Source organism: Gambusia affinis, linkage group LG18 (assembly GCF_019740435.1).
Source record: "Gambusia affinis linkage group LG18, SWU_Gaff_1.0, whole genome shotgun sequence".
Classification (NCBI taxonomy): Eukaryota; Metazoa; Chordata; class Actinopteri; order Cyprinodontiformes; family Poeciliidae; genus Gambusia; species Gambusia affinis.
The window spans coordinates 12,605,613-12,628,813 of record NC_057885.1 but is presented as its reverse complement, the minus strand read 5'-3'; the positions used below and the strand labels follow the sequence as shown (position 1 = coordinate 12,628,813).

The window sequence follows — 23,201 nt, the reverse complement described above, 5'->3', positions numbered from 1 at the left end:
TGAACAATATGAATATGAACAGCAGTTTCTGACAAGCAGTAGTGATTCTGTAGTGTCATTGTTAGATAATCCTCCTGTGCTTACTTTTCCTTTTGTGTGTGTGTGTGTGTGTGTGTGTTGTGCTTTGAGTGTTTTTTATTTGTTTAAGAGAAACACATTTATGAGACATACTAATATTTGGAACCCGATTAAATTCAATAATTGGAATTAGATTTTCTGAGGAATTTTAAATTATTATAAAACTAAGGAGAGAATTTATTTTTTTTAAAAAAGAAGAACTCTGAAACTTTTTGTTTGTGGGGTTTTCTGAGCTCTTGTTTGTTTATTTGTTTATTGTTTTTTTTACCTTTGGTAAAACTCTACATTCATGAAAATTAAAATTGTGCCCGTAATTACTCCTCAAATTAAACTGGTTAAACAACACTGATGAAATTAAAAAGCTTAATTTGAAAGTATTTTAACTCATATTAACTATAAGCTGCGCCTGAATCTTCACATGTTCCTCTTTATGTGGAAGCTGTTAGTTTGCAGCACAGCTAGCGGTTATAGGAAGTCAGTAAATTGAACATAAGGCAGATGATTGGTTGAAAATACACTTTTATCTGGTGCTATAAGGAGCATATTGCATTAATATTGACTATTGTAACAGTAATTTTGTAAGAGATATTCTAGATTTTGTTGCTCGTTTATGTGAATGAGCTAAAAGATTTTTTTAGTGAGTTTAAGTTTTGTAAAAATGCCATCATCTCATGTCTGTAACAAAACTATCATTAGCTATAGACCTGGGTATAACCAAAGCATCGACTGGTGAGGACCAATAAACTGTTGTTTCTCTAAGAGACACCTTAGAGTGTCCTTTTTTCCTAATGCCACATTAAGCACAGACTACTGGTTGAATATATTATATTATGGTATATATTTGAAAGCTACAGTAAAAATATGTTGTTTTTTTTTGTCTTCTGGCAGCAGTAGACATTAAAACGTAACCCACCAGAAGGACATTTGCTAGATGTTGTTTATTACCCCAGTTCATTTTATGTTCTCCCTTCATGTTTTAGACACAAACGTTTTTTTTAAAGATCAATATAGGCATATTATGCATGAAGATATTTTCCCTTTCTGGTAGTTGCAGTTGTCAACTTCAGTTCTTATTAAAACCAATATTCAATAAATATATTTTAAACCCCTTTATATAGTCTTTGTATTTAAAATGTCTGTTAAATATATATATAAAACCTGCCGCCTAAAAAGCTAATTTTATTTTTACACCATAAATGGCTGGGTATTATCCAAACCCAGGATGCAACATTTTTACAGCAATCCTGATTCTGACCCGTTTTCTACATTTTGAGCAATTAGTAATCAGACGTGATTAAAAAAGGTTATTTAATTCCAAACCATTTAGGTAAACAGTTGATAAGCACAAAAAACTGATTTATAGTTTATTAATGCATACGTATATATCTTCATCAAGTGAAATGCATTAAAAATACAATTCAGGAAAGAATATCCTCAAACTGTAAAAAAAATTAATTAACATTAAATTATATACACAGACTCTGAATGAGATTCAATGTCACACTTTTCTTAGCACTAAAGCAAATAAAATACTTAAGGACAAAAAGATGAAAAGCAAATAACCTTGTGAAACTATCTGTATATATATATATATATTTTATCAATATAGCAAAAGTTTTGAAACAAACAAAAAAATGACTAGCAGCTGTGAATGAATTGGCTGTACCACAAACATCCAGCAAATTCTACGTTAAATCAGACAAAAGTAGATCGTGATTATTTACAGCAACTCTTTTGAAGGTATGAGTGACCCATTTTCTGTTCTTGTCACAGTAGAAAAGTTGCATGCCTGATTTGCAATAAGAAAACATACATACCAAAGTCTGTATACCAATGTCTATATTTGTTCTGCTTTTAAAAATGTTCCAAATGTCTTCATTTGGAGCAAAGCAGAATTGCAGTCAAATTCCTTGTTTGTGTGCTCAAACTTAAAGTTGTAATTCTTTTCTGTAAAATTCAAACATTGTTTTTTTTTATTTATTTTTTATTTTTTATATTGTCTGTTTAGTTCAATGCTAGCAGGTAAAAATAAAATAAAACACATTAAATTGAATTTTGGGTTTTTTTAATTAATGAAAAATGGACAAAATGTCTGGACACCCCTGAACGTATTATTAGCCTTCCATTATCCCTGAGGATTTCTTCACCTAGTTACGGCATCTTTTTTATTTTTTATCTTCATTTTTAAAATATGTATACTGGCACTCCTTGAACTCCCTACCTGGGAGCATGGCTGGGACAGCGTGTAAAAAAAAAAAAAAAAAAACAACTGGGGGGGGTAACGTCTTTACGTCACACGCCGCGTTGGCTCGCAACGAGCGGTGAAAAAGTTTTTAGACACCCCCAACCCCCTCCTCTTTATGTTTTTGTTGGGGGAAAAGTTGCTGGAAGTTTTAGCCGTGTGGATGTAGCGTGTTTGCCGTTTTCTGCCCCTCGGTAACGGAGGGAAGGAGCGTCGGCGCGAGCGTGAAGTCGTCCACGGAGGTTTAGAGCGAGGACTTTTCAACGCTTTGTGTCCGTGGGCTCGGGCTGAAAAATCTCAGCGGCCCCGTCCCGTCAGCGCTGCATCTCGTTAGCTACCTAGCTGAGTCCCCAACAAAGTTAACGCTACCTCGGCTCCCTCGTAGCCTATCTCTTCGGGAAAAGGTCCAGCTTTTTAACCAGCGCAGAGATGGCGGAGACCAAAATCATCTATCACATCGACGAAGAGGAGACCCCGTACTTGGTGAAGATCCCCATAGCTGCAGAAAATATCACCCTGCTGGATTTTAAACAGGTCCTCAACAAGCCAAACTACAAATTCTTTTTCAAATCTATGGACCAAGACTTTGGGTGAGCTGCTCTGATTTTCCTCTCTAATGCTTTCCGTGCAATGCACAAGCAGGCAAACCATGAAAGGTAGTTTTAATACACGAGAAGTGTCTGAGAGCAGGAGCAGGAATTTAAACTTGAACCAAATTAGAGATCGGAGGGGTATTTCCAACAGTAGCTGCAGGGAGAATAAATAAAAATATTCTTAAAAGATGCCAAGAGTGTTGGAAATGCATCCTTTCCTTCTTCAGGTTGGGACATTTCTCACTAAACATCATCATTACAATGGGAAACATTCCCTGTTCCTGCTGCTTTTCTTTACCCTAATCCTCATCCCTCCCTCCTTTCCTTCCTCCCTGAGCCCATCATCTGGTGAAATCCTTGCCTTTTCTTTCCTTCAGGACTGAAGCCAGGGTTCCCCCCTCCTCCTCCCTACCTCTTCAACACTTTGGCCTGCCAGCCATCCTTTCATTCCCTGGTTTTCTCCTGACCCTCTCTGAGAAATAGCTGTCTCCTCTATCAATTAATCCTCTTTTCTCTCTCTCTCTTTTTTTCTCTCTCTCTCTCTCCCCCTGTGTGGCTGCTGTGCATTTTCCTGCAGAGGAATGTGAGTTTGTGGTTTATTCACCCGGTGAGACCCTCAGGGTTTCAGTTAAATGCATTGTAGTTTTGGATGGTTTTTCCCCCCCCCCTTGTTGGATGGCACCAGGGCTGCAGAGGCAAACCCGAATTCAAGCTTGTGATTGTGTAAGATTGCTTTACTTTAAGACTAGGTTGACTTGGCACTCCCCACACAGGAGATTATTCATACGTCTTTTAATAAAAAAAAAATAAAAAAATTCTTGCTTGATAACCACAAAATTAATGACATTTTGTAATATATTATATGTGCTAAAAATACCAATCTACATTTTTCACTTTTGATACCGCTACAGACATCTGTGATTTATTATTGTCCGATACGATCCAATAATCTGATCATTTTGAATGGACTTGAAACCTTTTTATTTTTTTATTTTTTTATTTTTATTTTTTACATAAATGTATTGAATTACACATTTATTTGATAACTCTGCACCAGTGCAACACTTTGAAACACACCATTAGATTCACAAGCTTGGTCAACATAAACCCGCCAAACTTTTGGAAAGTACAACAAACTACTGTGGAATGTGGCTGTTTACAAACTTTTCAGATTTTCAATCCTCAACAATTTTAGAAGACCATGCGTCTCTTTGATTCTACTTCACAATGATCCGCTGTTTTGTGTTGCTCTGTTTTAAAATCTTTATGAAATCCAGTAAAGTTTGAGAAACACTCCAGGAGGAGGTATTAAAGTAAATCTGATTAATTTATAATTTCTTGGTTGTAGCTTTGATTACTGTGGGTGTCCTGTACTTCAACAGGATGTAATATTCCACCATCTTGCTCTTTGTTTTGTCATCCCAATTTTTCAATCACTCCGAGTTTTTGAATCATGGTCACTGCCGTTATCTATGCAACCATCGGTGTGTTTGTGGCTGTGATTTTTGACCCATCACAGGATTCTGTGATTATGCAACAGACTGAGGCATTTCATCAACCACATCAGAGGTTTATTTACTGCTGCATTTGTAAGAGTCCCTGTTGACAACGTAAATATACCCAGAGTATTATAAATTGCCTCTCTTGTTTTGGTTTTTTCTCCCTTTTGTTAAGTCTATGCTGAGCCCTTGGTTAGAAACACTCGAGTTGAAGACGCAGAATATTTAGTTTATGAATGAACTTCCATGTTTTCTCAGAAAAACACTGGATTTCTGTTTGTCCCACAGCAGATTATCTGTTGCTGCAGCTTTCCAATATAATTAAGTTGACCTTTTTGGACTGCTGCAAGTCAATACATTGATTTTTATTCTGAATGGCTGGCCAGCCAAAAAACCTTTTTGTTTTGTTTTGTTTTTAAAGGTTTAATGTATAAATTATTACTTGAAACAACTGTAAACATCTTAGTTTTATTTTAAACGTCTTCTTCTCAGTCCTTTTCATTAAATGATTTGTTGTCAAAGGTTTGTGCTATCATCTATATAAAATGTGAACATTGAGGGTTGTAAGAGTTCATCCAGTTGGGGCCGCTATTTTAATCAGATGCAGGTAATAAAGACACAGAAACTGACATATAGTAGACTATCATTACGATATTATTATTGTGCACGTTTATATTTTTCTTGGATATGTTCTGCAGCTCTTGTAAATATTGGCTTTATCAAGTAAAAAGGCTTTCAGAGCACTTTAAATCACTTTGAATGTTACTTATATATAATCTACCCATATGGTCTGCCTGGTATACTGTATTAAACTGAATATCATAATCTTGATCTAGTCTTTTCTACCTCTGAAAATATTTACACAAGGTTCTGACGCATCCTTGAAAAATTTGGAAACGAATACAATTTGACTTCAACATTTTACAAGTCTGGATGGGTATTTAATTTATTATGCCATTTATCTTTGATTTGCCACATCACAGCTTAGGTTTTTGTCCGACTCCTTTTTATTGTTGTGTTTTTGGAATTACTGACAGAAAAGTTGCAATCTACTCTGTTAAAAACTAAAAGACCATTTCACTCACTGTCCTTGTGACCCTTTCAAATCACAATTTTTAAGAGGTATTTTGGTTTGATCACAGTCCTAAATCCATAAATAAGCTGTCATGGATGCGGAGCCGCAGTCAATAAATTGGCTGTAAAATAGTCAGGAAATAAACAATGGAATTATACATGAGATTTGAGTACTTTTATGATTTATTTCTATCGTTCATGAAGAATACAAACCAGGCCATTGCTTTCCTATGCTATTCTGCTCGATTCTCATCTCTGTTCAAAGCTCCATTTGTGATTTCTCCCACTGAGATTGATTTCTGATTGCGGATATTTCCTTTTGCATAATCGATTCCTGCAAATCTTGTTTTTATAATGGTGGTAAACTCTTCAAGCATTTATAGTGATGTTGAATAAAGTGAATGTTTACACGAGGGCCTAAAACAACGGACACTTCTGCTACACACTTAGCACTCTCTCCTCTTTCCTCTTTAAAGTACAAACTCCGTCTGCTGTGCCAGTGTCTCTTGTATAGCTCTTTATTTGGTGCTCTGGAGGAGTTGAAGTAACTCAGGGTCTTGTTCATGAATGAGAACGATCGATAGGCGCCGTGGTTTGCGCCATCTGCTGTGATGCGGGAGCTGTACCGGTCTGTCATGGTGAAGAAAGAGTTGAGCTCAAAGGCAAAATCTTTTGCTTTTCCAGTCGATCTAACGGTATTCACGCATCTATGGGAGGTGACCGAAAGAATGAGACTGCAGATATAACAGCGGCCAAAACGAGTTTCCTCCGCAGGTTGTCTGGGCTCCAACATGAGATTTCCCTGGAGGATCTGGCCCCAAGTGGCGGGGGAGGGGAAAGTCTGAGCCTAAGCCTGACCCAACCCGACCCTGAATTGTGGAAGATGATGGACGGACGTTGAGGACTGAACTTAAAATTGGTATTTGTGAAAGACTTTGTGTTAATGTGTTCATTTAAAAGAGAATTTTTGCTTCCAATGGAAGGTAGGACCCGAGAATAACTCGGCAACAATAACTGTCGTGATAAAACTAGATAGTACATCTGATGAAGTATTCACTATATAGAATATTCGCTGAACTACATTCCAGAACTGCACTGCATTCTGGGGAATGTACGCAGAGTAAACGCTTTAGAGACTGAACCTCTCACGGTCCAACTAAGAAAGGCTGGTGGCATCAACTAACTCACCCACTCTACGGTTACCTAGCAACAGTGTGTTGAGTAACTTGCACAACAACACCCTAATGACTGCTTAAAAATAAAAAGAAAGGTGTGAAATAAAAACTGGATAAAACAGAAGAAATTACCCCATATTTCTGATATTTACAACTGAAAAACAATCAACAATTATCAATATCGACGGATGTGAAACGCTTCTATCATGATACGATCAGCCAGCTTAAATACTGACAGATTTCCTCTGTGTTACTCGACATTACATGACCGTTTTTGACTCCGGACGATTGTTTGCACACATAGCAGGCGACCCACTCAGCGGAGTACGGAAACTCAGAATCAGCCGTAGCAACCGCCTCCTACTTCAAACCCGGCTGCCAGGTCTGATTCACTCATCCGAACGTCTCCAACTGAGCTCAGACGAAAAAAATTCAAACACAGCTCCGAGTCAGCTGTCCAGTCGAAGCAGGGATTTTTTCCCCCCTCCCCCTCCTCTCTCTTCGACCCGGGAGAGGAGTGTGTGTTTTCATTTGCCCTGGTACGAGGCCAGCTGTCGGCCAGAGCCTCGTGTGTGGCGGAGGGGAGGAGGGGGATCCAGAACCGGCGCTGGAACACCAGGGGAGGGATCCCAGCCATTTGCTGCGTTGTCTGGGTCGTTGTCTATAGGGGGGAGAGTGGAGCTCAGTTGGAGTCTCTGGATCTTCCTCTGTGCTCAGGGAGAGCATCAGGGAGCCGTTTCAGGAAGATTAATTATTAGAAAGCTGATGCATGTTGAGTGTGAGGAATGTAATGGCTGCAGGGGACTGGAAGAATGGCAGCGGAGTGGATTTTAGGACATTCATACTTTTAAACACTGAAATAATATGTTTCTGGGACATGCATGTTTATGTCTGTTTTATTGTCTGAAGCTGTTTCCACTTGTTTGATTAGGCTAAGTAGTAAGGAAGGAAAAACTGTTGCGTAACGGCTGCTGCTGACGGTTTAGACATGAATGTTAAATAAATGAAGGAAACATTTGTGGATCCGCACCCAGTGGCTGCTTACTGTCTTCCAGCTTCCTGCTGCAGATTCCCACCGGTTCCCACAACAAGCTGGCTTTATGCTGACACTCTCTAAACCGGCAATCAACAGCTGCTTACAAAAGCCCAGTGGAGGCCGATTGATCCTCAAACAACTAAATGGGCTGCATATCGGCTGAGAGGCTCTCTTTGTAATCGTGTTTGAGAAAAATGTTTGAATAATAACGTTGTGTCGCAGGAAAGTTCACAAGTGATGTTTTTGTCTCTGATGGGACAGAGGAGGACGCACGGCGGGTTCTTCGTTTGAGCCTTTTGATATTTGCAAGCAGCTTATTTTAGTTAGATAGATCTTATGCATACAGACGTGAAGCCAAAAGTTTACATACACCAAATAAAGACACATTGTCCTTCTTTTTTCTCACAGTCTGAAGTTAAATCAGACCAAAACTTTCTTGTTTTATGTCGGAATTTCCCTAAATTATTTATCCCAGTTAGCAAATAGAAATGACCGTAGTAATTTTAACTGACTTAAAGCAAGAAAAGCTCCTGATTTAACTTCAGACAGTGTGGGAGAACAAAAAAGTGTCTGTCTTTTTATTTGGTAAGCTTATGATTTCAAATTGATCAGGCCACAAAATCTTCCAAAGAAAGACGAGCAAAACAAAGAAATGTTATTTGGTAATTTCTCTGATTGTGATTTGAAAATCCACCTGAATGAAATGAGCAGAAGCTCTCTTTCAGTCAAAAACAATAGAGCCCGGTTCATTTGTTTGGGGAGACATTTTTTAAGACAAAGATACGGATCAGAAAAACGTGATGCAACTCTGCATGAAGTCCGTTCAACCACCTGGAAGTTGAGTAACATAAAGTGTAGCGTACACAGAAAGTGACAAAATAATTTATTTATTCATTTTTCTAACAAAAATCAAAGGACACCTGTGGGATATTTTAGTGGCTGCATGAAGTAAGTTTGCTTGACATCTTTTTCTTTCGATACGTTCAGCGCTGCCGCTGTCCGACTGCCTGTCTGCCTCGCCTGCTGTGTGCAGTTCGACACATCTCCCATCAGAAATAGACCAGAAGCATATTTTTAGCGCAGCACCAGACTGTTTCTGGGATGCTTGTGAAAGCCGCCGCCTCCATTAGGATAACACGCATTGTTCAGAGCGGCTATGATCGCGTCCAGTCTTGCCGCTGCCCGTCTGACGCCTCTGCAAAACCAATAAAATGACCAATTCATTTGTTGTTCCAAAAGAATAATAATAAGAAAGTGGAGAAACTTTCTACAGGTTTTAACACATTTTAGCTGATTTCAGGAATTCCTGACGGCGAATGTTTTTGATTTTGTTTTACATTTATTTATCCAGATAAGTCTCATTGTTGTCTTTGCATAGCACAGAAATAAGGCAGATCAAAAATATTGATCAATGTATTATTAATCAAAAGCAACTCGGATTTGAATGAACCCAGTGTTTCAACTGTTTTGCTGGGTCCGGAAAGAGAAAATTGTATACGACATCAAATTAAGGCAAAAAAATAAAAATCAAAATCTTATAGCTTTGTTTCCCTAAAATATTACATTTTTATTTTATTGCCTTGTTTCCTCTAAGATCTAAATTCTTAGAACAAATCGTACAACCCAGTGTAGTTTTGTTTGTGGCCATTTCTGATAAGGGAAAATTGATATTTTTCCACCAGTTCCCCTGCTTTATTGTTTATTTGCACAGCTTGAATAAATAAATATATATATATATATATATATATAAAACATTTTATGTTTCAGATTGAGCTTCACAATGTATCAAACTAGTCAGTATTTGCAGTGTTGCAATTGCAAAGAGTGCGTGAGTGTAATATTTGGTAATACTTTAGCAAACGTGCATCAAGACTGTGCTTGCTGTTAATATGGATGGATGGATGGATGTTCGCTGCCTCAAAGGAAAGACGTGACGACGTTGCAAGAAGAAGCACTTCGTCATGTTTTCACTTTGCGTGTTCCTGGTTTGAGACAAATACATTTATTTGGACGTGTCGGCTCTTTGTCTCCCTCCATTTTCACTGTCCTCCTTCTGAGCAACATGTTCCTCTGCTCAGCTGTGCTACTGTGAGGCCACATTCATCCATCACCAATGTTGTGGAAACAGAGCAGTTTATGCTTCCTGAACCTCTCCTCTCCTTTTTGTCTTTCTCCAGGGTGGTGAAGGAAGAGATTTCCGACGATGGCGCCAAGTTGCCTTGTTTTAACGGCAGAGTGGTGTCCTGGGTAAGAAGATATGAACTTGTTCCATTTTTTTTTTTGATAATTTTCTTCGTACCTACACCTGTTGGCTTTTATTCAAATATTTCTGAATTTTGGATGAAGGCTTTTGTATTAAAAGTACACTGAATGTATAGAAGTTACATTTCTCAGGTGGCTTATAAAGAAGTTCCTTGAGAAGAGAAAAGAGGGTTTTAGGATCTCTACTTAAACAATGGATGGATGGAAATCAGCATAAATGTCAAACAATATACAGAGTCAGAGCAGAATTGTTTCTTCTAGTCCAGGGGAGTGAGAAAGGAATCTGAATATTGCAATAAGTGAGTTTTTGCCTGTGATTTCGTGGAAGATTCTTGCGTCTGAACTGTTGGTATTGAAGTTATTCTGCAGACCCTTTGAATCTAGTTTAAAGTCCACATATTTTTGACGTTTCATCACTAATTAACTCCAGTGAAACGCCCTCCATTGGCTGAGCACAGCTTCTTCCTACCTGCTGGACATAAAGATGGCAACTTGTTTCTGTCTTTGTCCAATGATGCTCTAGCTCCATGTCACACGGCCTGTGAACTCTTACAGTAAAGTGATTTGCCAAAAGAACTGTTGTAATACTTTCCTTTTCTCTGGTGGAAGTCCCAGCTGTTTCACCCCACCCTGCAGCTGGATCCAAACAAAGACAGAACATTGAGACTTGGCCTAGAAACGCAGGTCTGGGGCCGGAGCATCTGTTAAGTGCATAAGATTGAAAAGGAAAAAAAAAACATTAAAGGAAAAGGAGAACAAAGGTTGGAGAGCAGAGGAGCTGATATGTGATCTGCAGACTGGAGCAGTAATCCCTGAAATCTTTCCATGCAGGGACGTCTGTCCACATGTTGCTGATCATTTGGGATCGTTTCTACAGACGGAGCTCATTTTTCAGGAACCGCTTTACTGTCAATGTTTTAAAATTCGTGACACTAATACACGGTAATGTGTGTCTGAGCATGCTGAGCGCCTGTGCAGCGTCAAAGTGATGAGACCGCCGGATTGAAACTTTTTATCCCTCCATTTTTCAGTCTCATTCCCTTCCTGTCTGTCTGTTTTATGCGCCTTGTAATCTGAGGCTGTGCGGCTTTCATCCTAATTGTTGCTGTTTGTGTGTGTGGCCAGTTTTGCTGGATAATGAAGGGAGACAGGTTAAGTGTGGGATAGCGTTTCAGTTTGCCCTTGAGACGTTTGTCTGAAAAGAGTCGAGTGTTTCTATGTCAAAGTAATTGACATGGTAGACGTTTCCCCTCCTTCCACCTCCTCTCTCCTCCTCTTCCTCCTTTCAGTCTTCTGAATTTCTCAACCACTCCTCTCACTTTCAGCTTCAACATATAGGTTTATTTTCTCTTTTTGTCACTCTGTATGTCCTGTCTCTAACTCGTCTCTAACTTGTTCTGTGTATCTCTCTTTTCTTAGTTGGTGTCTTCGGAGACTCCCGTTGCAGAGCCTCCAGTTGCGGTGGTGCCCCCTGTGGAAACAACCACCCAGCCTTCACCACCTCCACCGCCCCTCCCACCCCCACCCGCAGAGAGGACAGGGGGCATTGGGGACTCCAGACCACCGTCCTTCCAGTAAGCAAAGCACAGTTGTTCTCATTTACTCTACAGTAAAACCTGTAGGACATGACCTGGAGGCTGGACATGAAGATTTTCCAGACCTTGTACTTAAAGTTCGGGGTAAACTTTTTTTTTTTTCTTTCTTTCTTTGACAGAGAAACTCTTGAGCAGCTCACGCTCTCTGTATCAGGTTCCTGTCAGAATACTGCAGAGGTTTTGTAACTGATCTTACCTGAAGCCACCCTTGTTATCCATACTAAGGACCAGTGTTGTCAGTAACGCGTTAATTTGTAACGCGTTACTGACGTCGGACCACTTTTTTCAGTAACGAGTAATCTAACGCGTTGCTATTTCAAATCGAGTAGTCAGACTACAGTTACTTATGAAAATCACTGTGCGTTACTATCTTCTTTTGTTATTTATCGTATTTCCTCTACTCGTCTTGTCGAGTGACCGACGTCTCTATGCGACAAAAATGTAAACAATGGAGGAAGATTTTGTTGGTGGAAAAACTGGAACTATTTTCAGTTTCTGTCGCCAAGTCCGATTATTATAAGCGGCTTTGGGCTTTATTTTTTTAAGTCGCTTGCAAATTTAATGAGCGGCGGGTTGCGCCTTTTTGGGCTCGTTTTTGAACGTGAAGTTGCTCATTTGGGCTTGGAAATAAGCAGAGACTCATAATAAATCCAAGAATTTGTCCGTCATTAAGGTAGTTTCAGTCAGTCTCTCCCTGTCCATCATTTCCCCGATGATCCGTCCCGCTGTGTCTTTGTTAATGTCAAGATAATGTATTACCTCTGAATGACGTCGAGTTTTTCATGCCCAGAAAACTGCAAACATCGAGACCAATATGAACAGCGCAATAAACGTGAAAACAGCCACGAATAAATGTGTCCGTAGTTGGCAATAATTATAATGGAAACTTAACGCCATTATAATTATTAATATTACGATAAGTGTCACAAATCTGTGAAGCCATCTGAGTTGTGGAGCTGCAGGAGGAGATCTGGGAGCTGAGCTTTGAGACCAAACGCAGGGCCGTAACGCAGAACCTGGAGGCTGGGGGGATTTAGAGGGCGGGGGCTTTAAAATCCTTCTTAGAGTTTTCCAGACAACACTTGGACCACACAAATTACTCACGTTTTTTATTTTTTTGTACAATCTCCTCTTCAGTTCAACCTTATCAGTGGAGACACATTGTTGATGTTACCATTATAAAATAACTTACAATTAAGTTTTGGCAAAGCTCAATGTGATTTTCACAGGAGGCGGAGCGTTGTTGTTGTTAGCAGCTGCTGAAAGTAACTAAAACGTTACTTTTAATGAATCAAGTAGTCAGTAATATAACTAAGTTACTTTTTCAAGGAGTAATCAGTAGTCCGATTAAAGTTACTTTTTCAAAGTAACTATGCCAACACTGCTAAGGACGCTCGCAGTTAATTTATTTATTTATATTTCTTTTCAAAAAGACAGATATTTTTTTACCCCCATTTAAATGAAATGTGCCTGAGACATTTTTTTAATTTAATGTATGCTCATGCACTCTTAAAAGATAAGAGAACTTATTATTCAGGAAAAGCAAATGTGTGTTAATTTTAAGGAGTCGGAGCAATTATTTAAAAAGTTCATATTAAAAATGCTGTAACTATTCACAGTTATAGGTTAAATTCTACAAAACTCACTGTTGTAGTGCTCTGGCCAAGAGGGGCATATTTGGATAAACAAGTCTCCATGACAACCATAAGCCAGTTATTTTAGGAGCATGCAAAAAAACAACAACTTTCTGTTTGAAAACTATGCACAATGTGAATAGTTTTCAATCCCTTCAAAATAAGAGCGTGAATATGAACGCGTAAAGTATTTGTAACACTCCATAAACAAAATTTCAACACAGGCATTGACTGTTTTGTAAACTTTCAGTTGAATGAATTTCAATTTCAAATTTGTGTTTTTCAGTTTATTCAGAAAAATTTATTTAGCCAAATCTAAGTGTGGTAAATGTTTTTCAAAGTTAGCAAAAATGCTAAAGCGCTAAATGAAAAAGTAGCTCTGCTATTAGCTCTGCTAGGTTTCAGAGCAGGTCGGCCATTAATTGCAGGGGTTTTCTTAAGTATTTCATATAATTTTTTACTCCTGCTAAATAAATTAACTCATATTAAATTAACTCATATGTTCTGGATCTTTTCACTGTAAGATTCTGCAATTAAAATAATTTATTTAAAGGCATATTTATCAGGCCAGTGTCAATAAATGAGACCGGTGTTTTGTTCAGTAGGACTGAACAAAAGACAAATGGGTTTGGTTTTGTTTGCACATTTCTGAACAGCGGACATTATAAATATTAAACTACAACCAAAGAAAATGATTCAACACGAGTCACGTTTTCTGCGTTTGCTTCACTGCACACCAGTAGTCCTGGTAGCAGCGAGCTTTAAGGTGTCTAAAAGCCAACTGAGGTAAACTTAAGCAGGTTTACTCACACAACTGCCACGTTCAGCCAGTCATATGATTGGTTTTGGAGCTAAAGATTACGATTAAAACGGATTTAGACTTCAGAAAGTCACTACTGAACACCACTCCAAACGTGCCTCTGAAGGAAAAGTTTTGGAGGCTTTAGGAGAACATTAATGACCATCGGTTCAATTCAGAAGAGTTGCATTCAAAAAAGATTATTGCAATGTGAGAAATCTCACAACTGTTGGCTTTTTAGTTAGGGATTTGTCGTCATATAATGCATTTATTTATAAAACTCATTATTTCGCTGTGATGTTGAAACAATCTTAAGTGTAAGTTGAAAAACGTCTTTCATTGCTAACACGCAGACGCAAGGTGCTGTTTTCCAACTATCCTCTTATTTTCCTACATATTCTTGTTTACAGGACAACTATTAGTTTGAGTTGTTCTCGATTTATTCCTTCATAGAAAATTTTTAGGAGGAAGAAAACCCCCCCAAAAAAGCATGATTTATAGGATCTTCCTCTAAATCGGAGGAAACGTCTTATTATTAGGAAAATATGTACTAGTGCAGTATTTAAAATCTAAACAATTTTCAAGTCTAGACATTTATTGCTTTCCAGAGTATATTATAAAGGGGTAATCTGCAGATCAGTGACTGAGTGAATATTTCTATGTTGGAAAGAATTTCCCTCAATCCCAAATCTGAAGAATCCGTTAAAGTGGAAAAGTCCGAAGACGTTTAAGAAGCTTTTTCACACCTAGTTTGTTTCTGTTGGTTGGAATCAGATAACAGATTCAGCTTGTAATCTTTTCAGGTGGTCCAGGGTGGGGGAGCAAAATGTAAATACAGGCAGGAAGCTGGAGAGCACATGGAGAATTTAACCATGTCATTGAATGGGGCTGCATTGTGACCAAAGGTGTTAGACAGCCTGATCACCGAGCGCATATGCAACTGGTTTCCCAGCTTGTAACTGGAAAACCGGTAAGTTGGGCATGACATCATTCTCAGATCAGTTCTTCCCTCTGGAGTAAATGGATTGGAACAAGAGTGTAACATATCTAATTTGCAGCAACAACTTGAGTGTTTTTGGTTATGTTCAGTTAATGAGCGTTTCTTAAAGACGGATCACTGCCGGTAGGACCAGTGACGTGCGGTCAGGGGAGGCAGGTGAGGCAGTGCCTCACCAGCCATCATGGAAAGAAAGAAAATATATAATCATAAAGTAATTTAAATTGTTATATTCATCCGGTGGTTTGTACTAAAAAATATTTATTTTTCATGTAGCTTGAACCATTTGTTCAAAATCGCTGAATTTTCTTATTTTCCCATTCAAATGCTTGGAAGCGATGCCGTGAGGCAGCAGCGAGCTCTGCCTCACCTTGGATTGCGCAACCCCTGGCTCTGCGCTGGCTGCTAGTGATAGCAATAAAATGGTTTAAACAAATTTAATATGTGAACTTATTTCCAATAATTTAGCTTATGTATATAATGTACAGTGCTTTTTGTCACCAACTGTGTTTGTGTAACGTGTTTCGTGTAATGAGCGATTATAAACGGCAGAGAACAGGTTCGAGGTGAGGCAGGCAGTTCTCTTGCCTCATGGCAGGCGCTCAAGATCCCAGGCGTTAATCTTGTTCACTCCTCAACTGCCGAGTAAGTGACAGCGAGCTAGGCTAAACGATTCGGGAAGCAAGTCAAGTGCAGCGATAGATTATAATAGAGATAGTGATTTTTTTCCTCTCGCTTATCCCGACTTTCGACATGGATGACTACAATACAACACTAAAAAAGTTTTCTCAAGTGGACTTTCAATCGAAGCAGGAGATAATATGTGTGTTTTGTGAGCTACAGTTTGTATGTGTAAGGATGCAGAAGTGAAACATAACCTGTAAACTGCTGTCAATCTATGCATCTATTTGCAAATCTGATTCTGATGACGTCAGTGCCTCACCAGCTATGAACCTCACCGCACGTCACTGGGTAGGACACACCTGAAATCATACCGGGGGAAGGCCCCAAAGAGTGAAGTGGAAGATAATGGATCCTTCTTCACACAATGATGGAATTACCTGCATGGGTTTAACATTTAGCACAACATTTGCCTTTGTGCCTGGAATCGGGTTTCGTCTCCATTATAATACCAAAACAGCGCTTATACTTGAGCTGCCGATGGATCTGCGGCTATCCGATCCTCTCGGGAGATTCAAGCCAGAGGAGATGACTGCTTTAGTTTCTGGATTTGTTGTAATATGATAAGATCATATCAGGTGTTGGTATCAGAGGTGAAAAACTTCATTGAAGTGACAGGTAACTGGATCATTGCCTGTAACTAAAAGCTGACCGTCAGGCATGCTGTGTTTTTAAAAAAAACAAGCTTAATCTCTCTTTCAGGTCATCATTTGTGACCCGAAATGGTTTATTGAACTTTGAAAATATCCTCAAAGAAGCACAGGAGCAGCCGCAAACTTTAGAACGATGGCAGAAAAACGGTTCAACTATCGAATGTCTGTTTTGTTATCTGCAGTCCCAACGCTACAGGCAGCGTGGAGACTTTGGACGATCAGACTGAAACCGAGTCCGTGGTTTCCTTCAGGAGGGAGAGACCCCGCCACAGAGAGAGCGTGGATCAGCACGGTGAGAAACTGCACATCTCTGCGCTCACAAAAACAATCCATTATAATCGAGCTTTATCCAGATCTGGCCCGCCTCCACCCTCCAAACACTGGCAGATAGAATCAGGGAATGTTCGACTGGAATGTTTTCCACTCGGCAAGGGAAAACATGAAAACATGAAACTTCATCTGGCATAAATTCTCCCGTTTTGTGTTTGTCTTCAAGGGCCCCGCATGAACGGTCAGAGCCGCCTGGAGCGCCACCTGGCAGGGTACGAGAGCTCCAGCACAGTGATGAGCAGCGAGCTGGACACCACCAGCTTCTGTGACTCTGAGGATGACGACACCATGAGCAGGTGAAAGGCGAAGGGCGAAACTTGTTGCGTTGTGACAATCCCACTACACAGTCTGGATCAACATGTTTATCACTGAAATAGAAACAAAAGGAGAACATCAGAAAGATCAAGTTCTAACTTTACACAACGTTTGCTAAATCTCAGTAGCTTTAGTTTGTTTGTGTTCTTGCTTTTCCATTTTCTACTCTGAGTTGCAGCACATTTGAGGAGAGGATCTCATCACCTTCCTACTGTCCTTTTTCCTGATCTATAAACATGTAGGTTCAGCAGCGCCACAGAGCAGAGCACCGCCTCCAGGCTTCTGAAACGACACCGCCGGCGGAGGAAACAGCGCCCCCCGCGGCTGGAAAGGGTACAACAAACACTTCCGACACCCTCTTCCACAAATTTAGTGTTTTGTTTCTTTTTACATGGTTTGAACTTTTTAAAAGTTTAACAGAAATATAGTAATTGAATCAATTTGTTTTGTCAGGCCTCGTCCTTCAGCAGCGTGACAGATTCCACGATGTCCCTGAACATCATCACCGTCACTCTCAACATGGGTCGGTACTCAGTGATAGCAATATTTCAGTTGAATGACAAGCTTCACTCTTTAGCTTGTTTTTAAAGGCCCGCTGTGATGTCTCAACAATGCAGAGAAGTACAACTTCCTGGGTATTAGCATTGTGGGCCAGAGCAACGAAAGAGGGGATGGCGGCATCTACATCGGCTCCATCATGAAGGGCGGGGCTGTGGCTGCGGACGGACGCATCGAACCCGGAGACATGCTGCTGCAGGTCTGCAGGGATGGATGATGCACGGCTGATTCTGTTAATATTTTCTGTTATAAACCTCGAATAATGATAAATAAAAAAATAACAGAAGCAGAATAGATGAATCTGCAACACTGTTTTAGTATTTCAACAAAATTTCTTTCCCATCGAAGGTGAATGACATCAACTTTGAGAACATGAGTAACGACGACGCGGTGCGAGTTCTCAGAGAGATCGTACACAAACCAGGGTGAGTCGCCGATTTCCAGTCTGGATGCGTCCGGTTCTGCCTCTAACTGAACTGAACTGAACTGATTGGTGTTTTTTGGCTTTGGCAGACCCATCATACTGACGGTGGCCAAATGTTGGGACCCGGCGCCTCAGGGCTACTTCACGCTGCCTCGCAGTGAGTACACGAGCCCCTCAGGTCCTCCGGTAGATAAACGCTGCAGTCGGTCAGCTCTTCCTCCTCTTCCTCTGCCAGATGAGCCGATCCGACCCATCGACCCCGCGGCGTGGGTCAGCCACTCTGTGGCCATGACCGGGGCTTACCCTCCGTATCCGGGCAGCTCCTCTCTCAGCACCATCACCTCCTCCTCCTCCGTGACTGAGACTGAACGTGAGTGCACTTTTCATCTCGGTCCACTTACAACCCAGAATGACGCAAGTTCTACTGGTTTTGTTTTCGTTCATCTTTTATCTTTTAACGATGTTAGTCCATAAATCCTGTTTACCTCTGTCTGTCTGTCTGTGTGATAAGTGCTAGCTGCTTTGATCTGCTTCTCCTTTTGATTTCGATCTGATTGAATCCGTGTGGGTTTGTGTTAGCTTCTGTTGAACTTTTATACATTTATGTCTCGTTACGACTGCAAACTGCAGTTTCTTTCATCAAGATGTTTTGTGATGGCGTCAATTGAAAATGTAAAAAAGTAAAGTGATCCCGACTGGTTTATTTAATTTCCCAATATATAGTATTTTTGAATTTTGAAATTGAAATTGTTGGGGTGCTCTGGTGGCGCAGGGGCAAAGCACAACCCACGTATTGAGGCTTTAGTCCTTGTAGCCGCAGGTTCGATTCCCGGCCTGGCGACATTTGCCGCATGTCTTCCCCTTCTCTGATTCCCCTGTTTCCTGTTGAACTACTTTCAATAAAGGCCACTAGAGCCAACAGAACCTTTAAAAATCGAAATCGTAAAGCTTCATTTGCTTCTGTTTCCCTCCAGGTTTTGATGACTTTAACTTGTCGCTGCACTCTGACATGGCCTCTGTCGCTAAGGCCATGGCTTCACCGGAGTCGGGACTGGAAGTCAGGGATCGCATGTGGCTTAAAATCACCATCCCCAACGCGTTCCTGGGTAAGACGAAAAGAAAAAGAGAAACTACTGCAGGAAAAAAAAACAAAAAAACTTGGCTCTCAGGGGGTTACAGGGCAGCCATTATGTTCCCAGAATTAAAACCGTGTGACCTGTGGGAGGGAGGAAAAAAAAAATCCCAATCCTACAAATGGAAATACTTGTTCTGGCTGGAAACATGTACCAAATTGGAATCACCTGCAAGCTGACTCACAAACAGCAATTACAAAATCTACACGTTAGCCCAAATTTGGTGCTTTTTCTTTTGAATTTTGTTTTCCGATTGTTTTATCTCACTTGTTTATATCATAAAATCCTGCAGCTTAGAGACATTTAAAAGAAATTACTATGGAGTCTCTCAACTAAGTTTTGAGATTGTGAAGTTGCCTTAGAATAACAGAAGTTTCACTATTTTATACTCTGGGTGTTCATTATTGTCTGCAGTGGTGTAATTTCATCTGCTGTTTTTCTGACTTATTTTTGGTGATTAATGATGTATTTGAACCATTTGTTTGTTGCAGTGGTTTGAATATTAAGGGTGGACCGACTGGTTAACCCCAGATTCCCTTAATCTTGGGTGATTGGCGGTAGTTAAAAATGTCAAGCCTTCCCCAACATAAAAATGTTAAGCAAACTTATCCATGGATTTTAAGCATTTTGGCACTTTCAGGTTAACGGTGTAAATAAGAAATTGTTCATTAAAGTTTTGCCTGGTGAAATAAAGTTTTAACTAAAAATCTTGCTTACTGTTGCAGAGGTATGAAAAGCCCCTTTTGGTCTGCAGTGAGAGGGCTGACTGATAGAAAACTGCAATAAGTGCACCCCTGCTGATAATACAAAGTAATACAGTGAATTTGAAGACACCTCTGATTGAAGATGCTCTGTTTTCTCGAGACATTCGCATGAAGATTTTGGACCGGATGAAATGGGCTGACATCAACCTCCTCTCTGTTACCGTCTGACTGGAGATAAATGTTTCGTTTATTTCCTGGGTGTCACTGAGAATCGTCTCTCTCTCTCTCTCTCTCGGTCTCCGTCTCGCCTTCAGGCTCAGACGTAGTGGAGTGGCTCTTCCACCACATCGAGGGATTCCAGGACCGCCGGGAAGCCAGGAAGTACGCCAGCAACCTTCTGAAGGCCGGCTTCATCCGACACACCGTCAACAAGATCACTTTCTCCGAGCAGTGCTACTACGTGTTCGGAGATCTGAGCGACTGTGAGAACTGTGAGTCGCTGACGTGTGAATCTCAACCCAAAGGAAATTACAGACCGTATATTCTGTTCTATATAAAGTTCTATTCAAAAGAGTAAAACTCCTCTTGGTTAATTTGTTTGTAGGTTAAATCTATTCTGTCCTTTTACTTCCTACCCAGACATGGCCAACCTGTCGCTGAACGATAACGACGGCTCCAGCGGCGCCTCGGATCAGGACACCCTGGCCCCCCTGCCACTCCCCGGCGCCTCCCCGTGGCCCATGATGCACACCTTCCCCTACCAGCCCTACGCAGCGCATCCCTACTCCAGCCAGCCACCTCCGTACCATGAACTCAGCAGCTACAGCTTCGCTCCGGGCAGCACGGGCAGCCAGCACAGCGAAGGTGACAAAACATAGTTTATTATCATTTAAACAAAAATAGATGTTTTAGGGATTCTTCTTTTGACTTTTGACTCTCCTCCTCCTTCAAATTAAACAGAATTTGTCAAATGTTTGTGCAGCAAAAGGTTTAGTTTGTGATGTGATGATTTTAATGATATTAATAAATGTTTTCTGAGGTCATCAAAGATCAACCTGACCCTCCATGTTTACAAAGTCAAGCAAATTTTGTGTCAGTCAACTGTTCTGCATGGTTAAAAATGTATGAAAACTCATGCTTTTAATATAAAATGTTAAAATTTAATTTCAGTACATTTATCCAGTGCAAAAAAAAAAATAAAATAATAATCCCACATTGAGAAAGAATCATTTAAACCAACCAACCATTTACTCAAAACCCCAGTTGACTTGACTTTCGGCACCTCCAAGACATTTAAAGTAAGGAATGTTACTTGCATTTTTTTTTTTAGTTAATTTTTGGATTAGGAATACACGGCTTCCCGTTATTTTTAATTGGTTTTGAATAGTTTAGGAAATTAGCGATCAACAGAACTTTCCTACTTTTGACCCAAACCGACTGAAATAAGAACATTTAGGTCTGGAAAAAGCAACGTTACGAACCAGTAAAGTGAGATGGTTTTGTCTTCTGTTCCTCCTTTTCTCAGGGAGCCGAAGCAGCGGCTCAACGAGGAGCGAGGGCGAGCGGCGGCGCAGCAGCAAGGGCCCCGGCAGCACTGTGGGCGGGGGGGAGAAATCCCCCTCTGGAGATGGCGGCGGCGGCGCCGAGTCGCGCTCCGGCAGCGGCAGCGAATCGGAGTACTCCACCCGCGGCAGCCTGAGGCGCGGCCACGGCTCGTCGGCGCCCAGCGAGCACAGCCACGCCTCGTCGCAGCGCTCCCACCACCACCGGATGCCGCAGCCACCCCACATGTCCCCGTACCCGCCAGGCATCCTGCCCTACAACCCCATGATGCTGATGATGGTGCCCCAGCACCCACACCCGGCCTTGGCCGCCCACGCTCTCCAGCACCCGCAGCAGCTGTCGGCTGCCCCCATGCACCAGGCGCTGCCCCCTCCTCCCTGCTCTACTCCAGGGGGCCCTCCAGGGGCCCCTCCCACCCGTGACCTGGGCTCTGTACCTCCAGAGCTGACCGCGTCCCGCCAGTCGTTCCACCTGGCTATGGGCAACCCTAGCGAGTTCTTTGTGGACGTCATGTAGATTGCATTTTGTTTAATTTTGTTTTTCTTTGTGTTGATTGGTTATTCATGTGAAGTCAGTGTACGGTTCTGCTCAGTGAGCTCACGCCGCTCATCGGAGGAAGGGTTCTGGTTATGAATTAGGTAAAACAGGGTTTAAAATGACAAAGAAATTAATAAAAAGCAAGCTGATATTGAATATGGTTTGATTAAATGCACCAGTAAGTTTAGTTTCTGCTTAAATGAAAAACAAAAAGTACAGCTTTAACAGTTCAGAAAGACTCGCCTGTTCAGGTTCTTCTGTGTTTGAAGCAAAGTTTCAGCACAGCGTTGGGAGCCCGGCGGAGCTGCTCTGTAGTTTGAGACACTGATCTCAGATCTGCCCTCCTTGGAGCCACGCAGAACAGAGTTTAACACTAGAGGGCGCTAGGTACACCATGTGCTGGAAGAAGGATCCAGTCCTGTTTTTTTTTTCTTTTTTTTTTTTTGATGAGTGCCTTACTTTTTTGAGACGTGAAACACTCCAGGTACATAAGATGTTGTTCCACATTGTTTGACAATGAACTTCTCTGTACATAAATATCTGCAGCTCCTATGAAAAGCATAGCAATGTGAAAGAAAAAGGTCCAAACATGAATCAAGAAATGATCAGATCACTCCTGACCTGAAAGGTACCACGATGTTCTGAATGTGACACCACGTGCTTATGGCGGTACCTTTTCATGACATTCTGTGTATTTCTTTAATGTGATACAGCTCCTCGTCCTTATTTTTATGTTATTGACTCACATTATTCACCAACTTTTTTTTTGTTTGTTTTGTATGCATGACTTTGTAAATCATGTATAATCCAGATATTAAGGTGCTAAATGAAGAGTCAACATTACAGAGTGACATGGACAGTGTGGCGCTGTTTCAACTCATAAAACCATCTTTGTTTGTGCCTTTCAGAATAAATTTGATACTAGCTCACCATCTTGTGTGTTTAGATTTATTCGTATGTGGCTAGAAACATGTTGACATTTACAGAAACTCTATTAAATCATACCAAGGTTTTTATGGTTTAGGTCAGCAAGTGTTACCGAAATTCTTTCTATTTGCTAAATGTCAGAATAACAAGAGAGACATTTAATCTTACAATTCAGAAGCTTATACAAATGATGCTTAATGTATTCATTACTAGAAGTTAACACCATTTGGAAAAACCCAGATAATGTTTTGACTGTTTGACCAAAAATGAATAAAAACAGAAAAAAAAATATCCCAGGTGAGGTTTTTAGGATTTACACAAGAGTTTAATTATTAAAATACATTCTAGCACCATAGAAGCGAGACAACACGTTTAGGTAAATTAAAACTTTC

The 23,201-nt window shown here is 40.6% G+C and overlaps 1 protein-coding gene across 1 annotated transcript; it reads left to right on the top strand.

The window, feature by feature from the left end:
* The first annotated feature begins 2,377 nt into the window (after positions 1-2,377).
* Positions 2,378-22,814, top strand: dvl2 (dishevelled segment polarity protein 2). Its single transcript, XM_044097711.1, has 15 exons — positions 2,378-2,910; positions 9,875-9,944; positions 11,379-11,533; positions 16,501-16,610; positions 16,815-16,944; positions 17,206-17,296; positions 17,417-17,486; positions 17,581-17,720; positions 17,870-17,946; positions 18,035-18,102; positions 18,181-18,315; positions 18,920-19,051; positions 20,097-20,273; positions 20,422-20,646; positions 21,308-22,814. Exons 1-15 carry the CDS (start codon positions 2,750-2,752, stop codon positions 21,859-21,861), a joined length of 2,295 nt encoding a protein of 764 aa, XP_043953646.1. The 5' UTR covers positions 2,378-2,749; the 3' UTR covers positions 21,862-22,814.
* Positions 22,815-23,201: the final 387 nt, after the last annotated feature.

What these genes read in the sequence shown, in the direction of transcription:
- dvl2 (XM_044097711.1), top strand. Translation starts at nt 2,750, where the DNA reads ATGGCGGAGACCAAAATCATCTATCACATCGACGAAGAGGAGACCCCG. An exon ending in TCTATGGACCAAGACTTTGG is followed by an intron (nt 2,911 to 9,874) that starts GTGAGCTGCTCT and finishes GTCTTTCTCCAG; the next exon opens with GGTGGTGAAGGAAGAGATTT. An exon ending in ACGGCAGAGTGGTGTCCTGG is followed by an intron (nt 9,945 to 11,378) that starts GTAAGAAGATAT and finishes CTCTTTTCTTAG; the next exon opens with TTGGTGTCTTCGGAGACTCC.